This window comes from Saccostrea cucullata, unplaced genomic scaffold, assembly GCF_032062105.1.
Source record: "Saccostrea cucullata isolate Sc308-1 unplaced genomic scaffold, CSIRO_AGI_Scuc_v1 ctg1852, whole genome shotgun sequence".
Taxonomy (NCBI): Eukaryota; Metazoa; Mollusca; class Bivalvia; order Ostreida; family Ostreidae; genus Saccostrea; species Saccostrea cuccullata.
The window spans coordinates 84,032-92,500 of NW_026920307.1; the positions used below are offsets into that span (position 1 = coordinate 84,032).

Genomic DNA, 8,469 nt, shown 5'->3' on the forward strand with positions numbered 1-8,469 from the left:
TAATGCTGTGGAATCATAAAACAGCGTTTTGAAGAGGTAACATAATCAAACAGTATATAAAGGAACATTAATTTGAAAAAAGATACATGTAAATAAGACAAGTAAAAAAAAATCTTATTGCAAATTATAAATGACCGCTTAAAAGGTAAAACAAAATGTTAATTTCAAAAAAAAAAGTTCCAGGAAGATCTTTTCTATTAACAAAATATTAGTAACACAGTTGAAAGTTGAATCCAGATCTTAAAGTTGTTGATTGTCGTAAATATTTTCAACTGCAAAATCGTCTATTTTATGAAGGGTCACGTCATCTTTCTGATGATGATAAGTTTTGTTATTTCTTTCTTGCGATTTTTTAATCCTTCAAAAAAAAAAATAATAGAAAAAAAGCATTTCAGATTATATAACTAGATTTTAAAAGCAGTATCTTTTTATATACTTTCTTACCAGTTCCTGATTTTGTAAGATAGGAACAGCCCAATGAAAACGATTGTTACACAAAATGGTACCAAAATACCATAAAATCTAGCTTGGTACATGTCGTTGTCTTCAACTGAAAAAAATAATGATAATGGGGAAAAGGGCATATATGATACTTAGATTTAGATTATGTACGGCAATTCCTGATATACACGACAAACCTCGTAGACAATCAAGCCCAGTCATTCCAGCTTTACAGCCAAATTTACAGACACCAGTTACGTGATGACAGTCACGTGATACTTTACAAAACGTACTGCAGACATCTCTGCAATTTATCCCGTAAAATCCAAACTCACAAACTAAAAATTACAATTATTTTGATATTCAATTTTTGCAAAAAAATCATATATTTGTGATCATTTTATTTTTCCTTTACTTTGATTTTTTTTTTTTTTTTTTTTTGTAACAATTAACAAAAGGTGGAATTAAAGTTATCATAAAGAAGAGAATGCATCTATCAAATATATTTCTAGGCTGGTCAGAGTTACATGTACCTTGATCACATTTATTTCCCTGATATCCAGAGTCACAACCATTGACGCAAAAACCATTGATGTGATGACATGTCTCGCTATTGATACAATTACCACATGTCTTATTGCAGGCTGTTCCATATTGATTGTAATCGCACTCTATGAAATAAAAATATATTATTTAAATAGAAATGCCACCAATAAACAACATATCTTCACTGAGATCCCTTCTACTATAGTTAATTATAGTTATAACTGACACTTTGAAAACTTTGATTTACTATCGTGATAACTTTGACACTTTGAAAAACTTTATCGAAAACTTTGACACTTTGATAAACTTTGGCGAAAACTTTGATACTATGAAAAACTTTGGCGAAAACTTTGACACTTTGAAAAACATTCGCGAAAACTTTGACACTTTGAAAAACTTTCGCGAAAACTTTGACACTTTGAAAAACTTTCAGCAAAAACTTTGACACTTTGATTTACTATAGTTAACTATAGTAAACTATAGTTAACTATAGTTTTTTTTTTGTTAGGGGAGATGCTTTATCCTCCTATAAACCTGACCCTCCCTATAGAGGAACCAGGGATCCGTGTTTTATACTCTGTATACCGATTAATATTATTTGCTTGTTTTCTTGGATCGATCATAGTTCGTTTTCTTCAAAGTATTTCATTATCCATTATCAAAAAGTGCCTTTTTTGGACATTTTCAAATGGTACAAATAAGATAAGGGGGAAGGCACAGAAAACAATGGATTTGCCATAAATAGTTTATGTATTACCTTCATCACAAAAGTCTCCTTTCCATCCAGTATGACATCCATGCTCACAGACGCCATTAACATTGTTACATCCTTTACATGTATCGTTACACTTGTGGACACATTTTTCTCCAAAATATCCTTCACTGCAGGCTTAAATATCAAGATCATTATTTCAAACAACATTCTCACATGCTTTTTAAAAAGTATTTGGAACGCAAATTTAGCATTTATGGATATTTGATATACCTTTGTTGCAGAACTCCCCCTTATATCCCTCAGAACATCCATTCAAACACGTCCCATTCATTGGATGACACTCTTCTAATGATTTGCAATGACCACAAGTATGACTGCAATTCTCGCCGAAAAACCCCTCATTGCACTCTGCAAATATTAATTCCCTTAAGGACAGATGATACGAACGAAAAATGGATGCCTGGATTGGTATATATTTTTGGCCTTATTTTGTTGCAAATGATGCAAATAATAATTTTCTAGAATATAAAGAAATTGTTAACCTTCTGTGATGTTCAAAAGTCTGCCCTTCTAAACCCATCTTTATTAACCTATACAAATATTTTTTCACTTCAAATTCCATTTTTGTAAAATTTTGAATAAAAATTCAAAAACTACGCAACGAAAGTTATTCATTTTATTCATTTAAACATGACCCAAGTTGTTATTGTCAATTTTTTCGACAAAGGTTTGTTTGTATCATCTGTCCTTAATTATATTTACTTAAATATGTCAAATTAAATATTACTGTAAATATAGAAGTGTAGTCTAATTTATTTAGATGAACGAGACCTCCCATATAATTTTCAAACATTCCAGCCCCTTGACTTCAGATACAAAGACAGCCGCATGAGACATACATAAAAAGGTCCTGATAATTTTTCTTGGCAAAGTAACATTCAGATGGGGTACATGTAATCAAGAAATCAACTACCGGTAACATAAAATGCAAAGATTTATTACAAACAAAAAATTAGAAATATAAAGACAAAGAAAAGAGACACTCTACTGTACAGGAATAAGTAGTAATTGTTATACATATCTGCATTCTTATATACATTTTTTTTTACCTTCGTTGCAATAATCTCCCTTCCAACCCGGATAACATCCATTGTCACATCTACCATTTGTTCTGTTGCACGTAGAGTCATAACATGCACTGCTACACGTCTCAGAACAATTTTTTCCAAAGGATCCTTTCAGGCAGGCTGTAAGAAGATTTTTTTTTTTAATGCATAAATCTTTTTATATGGGAACAAGAATAAAAAATAACAATGATAATAATAATAATAAAACACTATAGAAGTTAAATACGTTAAATCAAACACTTTCTTTTGATGGAATTTTACAGGATTGAAGAAAAATATTTTGGTTCATGAGGATTTGATTAAGTCGTTTGCAGGTGCTTAGAAATTGATGATTGTGAAACATCGTATGTCATAGTTGACATGAGTTCATGGTTCTATCACTACCTCGAAATCAACGAAAAATCAATCGAAAAAATAATAAAGAAATAAAAGAATCAGTGATTTTTCAACAGTTAAAATACACTTTGCTTACAGTTATTGCAATAAATCCCAATATAACCTTCAGCGCAACCATTTAAACATGTCCCGTTCATTGGGTCGCATTGTTGTACACTAATGCAATGTCCACAAGGCATGCTGCAATTATCCCCATAAAATCCTCCGTCACATTCTGAGAAATAAAGTAGATTTTACATTTATATTATTGTGGATTTCGTTTGTTTTTTTTTTAAATTGTTTTCCATCTCAAACAAAGTTTTCTTTTTTCTTTTTTAGAATGATGGCTACATGTGTCAAATTTTACATCAAGTGAATATATTAAATCGTATAGTGATAAATTTGGAATAAATAGCATATCTTATAGCTTTTAGGTATAAATTGGAAACATGGGATATCAGAGAAAAAAATATAACAATAAAGCATTAAAAACAGAGCAAAGAGGCAGTCACCTTCATGACAGAAATCTCCGGTCCATCCAGTACGGCACCCATTTTCACAAATACCATTTGTTCTGTTACATCCTTTGCATGTTGTATTGCATGCATTTTTGCAATTTTCCCCGTAGTAACCATCTAAACAGGCTTAATAGAGTTGAATAAAAGGTTTTCAAATGTTTACTAGAATTTTGTGAAATAACAATTAACATTTTAATACATGGGTACATTTAATTTTTAAATATCGATTATGCATTTTCATTTATAGTTACTTTTATTGCAGTATGGTCCTTGATATCCCAGGGAACATCCATTCAAACACGTTCCATCTACTGGGTGACATTCAGTCAATTGTTTGCAATGTCCACAAACTAGGCTACAGCCATCCCCAAACAATCCATCATCACAAACTTGAAATTTTCAAAAGAGCTTGGCAATTTAATTTTTAAAAAATATTGATACTTTTTAATAAAAAAAAAATAAAGGAGATTTATGATTCTCTCATGTATAAAAAATCGCGTTATAAATTGGGTGAAACTTCTCTTGGATCCAGTAAAATTATAACGATTTTTTTTTTTTTGGTTCTTGTTTTATATCATTTGCTTTTTCTATTCCATGCTTTTCACGGCAACTTTTTTAAAACATATATTTGAAAGGTTAACATTCATTTTTCAAAGAACCTACCTTGCTCGCACCATTTACCCTTGTAACCAGGAGCACAACTTGGACACTTTCCAGACACTATATCGCAATATTGAAGGCAGTTTGTTGAACATTTATATGAACAATCGGATCCATAGTGTGTGGGGTCTGGACATCCTACAAACATTTATTTGAAAAAAAGAAAAATCCTATCCTTTGAAATTAATAATGGTTAGTAAAAAAATGTAAATTTTTACGTACATAGCTAAATGATAAAGGAAATGTTTCCTTTTTTAGCTAGTTAAGTTCCCAACATTTGAATTTAGCGATAAGAAAAACTAAGAAGGAATTTTTACATCAACATTACTTAAAGGAACGAAAAATGAAGGACAAAGTCAACGGAATGCATATACCGGTAAATGCATAAAAACAAAATTCGACCAGACTAACACACCCCTATTAGTTTAACATTACAAATCTTACCATAAACTTCCACCTCACACAGCTCAATGTAGGCATACTTCGAATAATCATCAGGATAAGTAACACCGGGTCTTCTCTCGTTGTGGTAGATGACATATTGTCCATGTACAGGACAAGTTATATTGACGACAGCAGGTATTGTGCTTATGGTGTAGTTTGTGTCATGAAAACATAAGTGACCTTTAAGTCTGTCTGTAGTATTTGAAATATATACTTGAAATCCAAGGAATCGTGTCGTAAAGCCATTTGTTGAACCTGAAATTGAAATTCCTGTTTATATAAATTCTTTTTTATGTGAGGTAAAGAGACCCTGTCGATTTAAAAACAAAATGAGAAGAACTTTCCCCTTAACAATGCTTGAATCTATGAGACGGGGAACAAAGAAATATGCCTTCAATTTATATGATACTACTGACTATTTAATGTTAAAGGTGACTGTAAAATGTCTTTTGAATCGTGGTTGTAATATCTTAAGACACCACGCATACTCGTTTGTAAGACAGTGCTGTAAAACTCAAGCGTTTTGGGTAGGTGAAACAAATTTAAGATAGGAAAAGTCTACATAAAATAAATAAATTGATGAATGAAACAATGAGTTGATCACACTAAATGTGCTCTTTAACTAGCCGATTTGTTTTTATATACCTTTGAAACCAAATATTCAGCTGACACCTTTATGTATATCGTGCATTTCTCCCAATGTATAGCAGTATCACTAGCTTCCTCTATGTATGATCATTTTTTAAATTGATCGAGACTACTCATACAGAAGTTGATGTTTGGGGATTGGAACTAGCTTGTTAACGGCATCATTTCGTTAATTATTTTGTCGTTTTACCGATCTTGATAGCAAATAATAACTTTCACAGTTTGGGTTTGCAGTTTTCCTGGTTCATACATTTTTTTTTTACCTTTATTTTCCTTTTTTAACGAAATACTCCTTGCACTTAGTAACTGTATAGGGCTAAAAGCGGATGTGAATAGTTGATAGGGAAAACTTGCTCATTCTAGTGTTCTTATACAAGTTCATAAAATCTTGATTTTTATTGCTTTGATGATATGGATCCCTGCTGAATATATCAATCTTTCTTATCCCAAAAGAACTAACAGTGACTAAATAACCACATTTTGCAGAAAATGGTAGGCCGTGTGTGTGGCAACGTACTTTGAAAAAAAATACGCACTTTGAAAAACAAATTCGAAGTGCGTTAAAATTGGAACAATATCAACGCACTTTGACAATTTTTTTCAAAGTGCGTTAAGAGTGTACACAAACATCTTTTACCATCAGGACATTAAATGCACTTTAAAATAAATATGTATAAAAACAAAAAATTCTAGACTTTTTTTGGAAATTGAGAGAATCAATTTGTAATAATTATAACTATTGAAAAACTTTTTTGATTTACATGTACTCATTTAACCTCATTGAAAACAGGGAAAAGACGATAAGAAGGTCTCTCATCCCGGCTCTTTTCTTGTACATGGTACATAGTCGTTGGTAGCAAATTGAAAGTTGACCCCCCCCCCCCCCGGGTTAGCCCTAATTTTTATTGCTTACATATATTATGTATATCTTTGCAAAACATTTGTGTGCCTAACTCCCTCCCCCCTTCACTCCCCTTCCCGGCACTGATGCTTATGCTACACCCAAATATGTATTTACAAAACTTGTATGACGTTGAAAACTTTCGATAAATTTCAGTTTACAAAAAAAAATGCATGCAAATTGGAAAACAAAAAGTACAGGAAAGAATTTTCAAAGTATGGACAAATCAAAATCGCTCACTTTGACATCATAAAGTGACCTCATCAGCGAAAAGTTATCAAACAGGTCCAATTTTTTATTATATACCCATCAATTTCCTTGTTTTTGTTACTGTTAATTTTACAGAGTTTGATCCGATTTTCCTGATCACCACACTGTGGTTTTCTGAATCCATATCACCACTCTCTGAAACTGATGACGTAGCACGCAAAAACATGACGTTATTTTTCTTGCGCGTTAAAAAGTCCCTTGTTATTGCAGCCCGGAGGACCGGGCTGCTCTATACATATAAGTTTAAGTGTTGGTATATGGAGATTGGTGTGGGAGTAGTTATTTAAAATTAAAGGTTTTCTAAATATTGAAAAGATTGTTAATCAGAATGTTCTTTCCCTTTATAAATTATGAGATATATAATATATTTACTTCCATAAAGTGAATCTGTAAAAATATATATGTTTTTCATATTTAATATATAAAGTTGTTTAGCATTTACTATCAAAAAACGACGGGTCCCTTTTTTTTAGAACATTGAATTTTACTTCTCGCATAAAAATGTACTCTGCACAGTTCGTGTTTTATATTCTAAATTGAAAATCAAATACATTTTTGAATATATGTGATGCATTTGTCTAACTTTAATTTATATTTTATGCAGCCAACATTTACTCGAGGAATTAAAGTTTGAAATGGTATCGTTTTAGTTTGACATTTATCCGACTATAAGTTTTCCTAATATTCGCGACTATCGTCTCCATCAACTGGACACATGCATTTTCACACAAATCGAAGCGGTTTGATGATCAAGAGTCATTTCCATTGTTTTCTTTATATATTTCCCGGGCGACAATTGATGGTTACATCAATGTTTTCTTGTTATGCTTTGTTTTATGGATAAATATTATACAATTGATCTCTAAAGTTTTATTCTGCTATATTTAGCTAGTTATAGCGGTTGTAATAATATATATTTATCATACCTGAGATTTGCAAGAATTTTGACCAATCCCCACACATTGTTTCAAAATGCAATTATATGGTCGATATTAACGCACTTTGAAAAGAAATTTTCAAAGTGCGTTGTAACACGTGTGCCAAATGAACAATATATAACTTCCAAAAATTATAGGTTTGGGGAACCTCTGTGTCTTGGCTAAACTCGACTGAAGATTATGAAAACTGAGGAAAAGTTGTAAGAAATCTGAACTCTAGTTCAATGTTTCGGGTATATAAAAAAAATATATTATCTAACCATCCATGAATTTGGATAATAAAGATATTCATCCCTAAGTTCACAGTAATGTTTTCCGTGAAAGCAATGTGTCAGTTAACTTAACAAAAAAAATCTTGCTTATGAATATTTCTGTTGAGACATATGCTGAAAAATGTAAATATGCTGTACATACTCCAGTTTCCATTTTCCGTTCTATAATAAATGACTATAAAAATTATTCCACGTTTTCTCTCCAGATTCACCCACCACGTAGCGGTTGTTTGTGTGTTACTTGATACACTGCATTGTCTCCCGTGATAGGAGAGATCTGTTCTTTGTCCATCAACAGCTCTTGATGAACCACTATAAGAGGGATCATGCGTAGTGCTTTGCCATGTAGGTTTTCGTAATGCAATATTTTCTGGAAAGAAAATGTTTGATTAAAATAAATGAGAATACCTTCAGAAAAAAATAATGTTCACTTTTGAACTAAGAATAATATTTTCGACTAAATCTTGAATTTACAAATTTTAAATTTGACTGCAACACGGTATGATTATGTTTCATTATATTTTATTTCTTTTATATTCACTTCTAAAACATGTTTTTTTTTTCGAGCTACAAGTCGAGCTACTCAACTGTGGCTAGTTTTAATGAAAAGCGCA

At 31.5% G+C, this 8,469-nt stretch overlaps 1 protein-coding gene across 1 annotated transcript in view; it reads right to left on the minus strand.

The window, feature by feature from the left end:
* Positions 1-299: 299 nt before the first annotated feature.
* LOC134246680 (uncharacterized) overlaps positions 300-8,469 on the minus strand; it is a 12,811-nt gene continuing 4,641 nt past the window's right edge. The window contains exons 3-10 of the mRNA XM_062729048.1: positions 7,998-8,225; positions 4,827-5,081; positions 4,386-4,520; positions 2,812-2,949; positions 1,745-1,876; positions 975-1,112; positions 639-779; positions 300-358 (exon numbers count right to left, since the gene is read on the minus strand). Coding sequence (XP_062585032.1) covers positions 300-358; positions 639-779; positions 975-1,112; positions 1,745-1,876; positions 2,812-2,949; positions 4,386-4,520; positions 4,827-5,081; positions 7,998-8,225 — 1,226 coding nt within the window. The remainder of the gene's footprint in view (positions 359-638; positions 780-974; positions 1,113-1,744; positions 1,877-2,811; positions 2,950-4,385; positions 4,521-4,826; positions 5,082-7,997; positions 8,226-8,469) is intronic.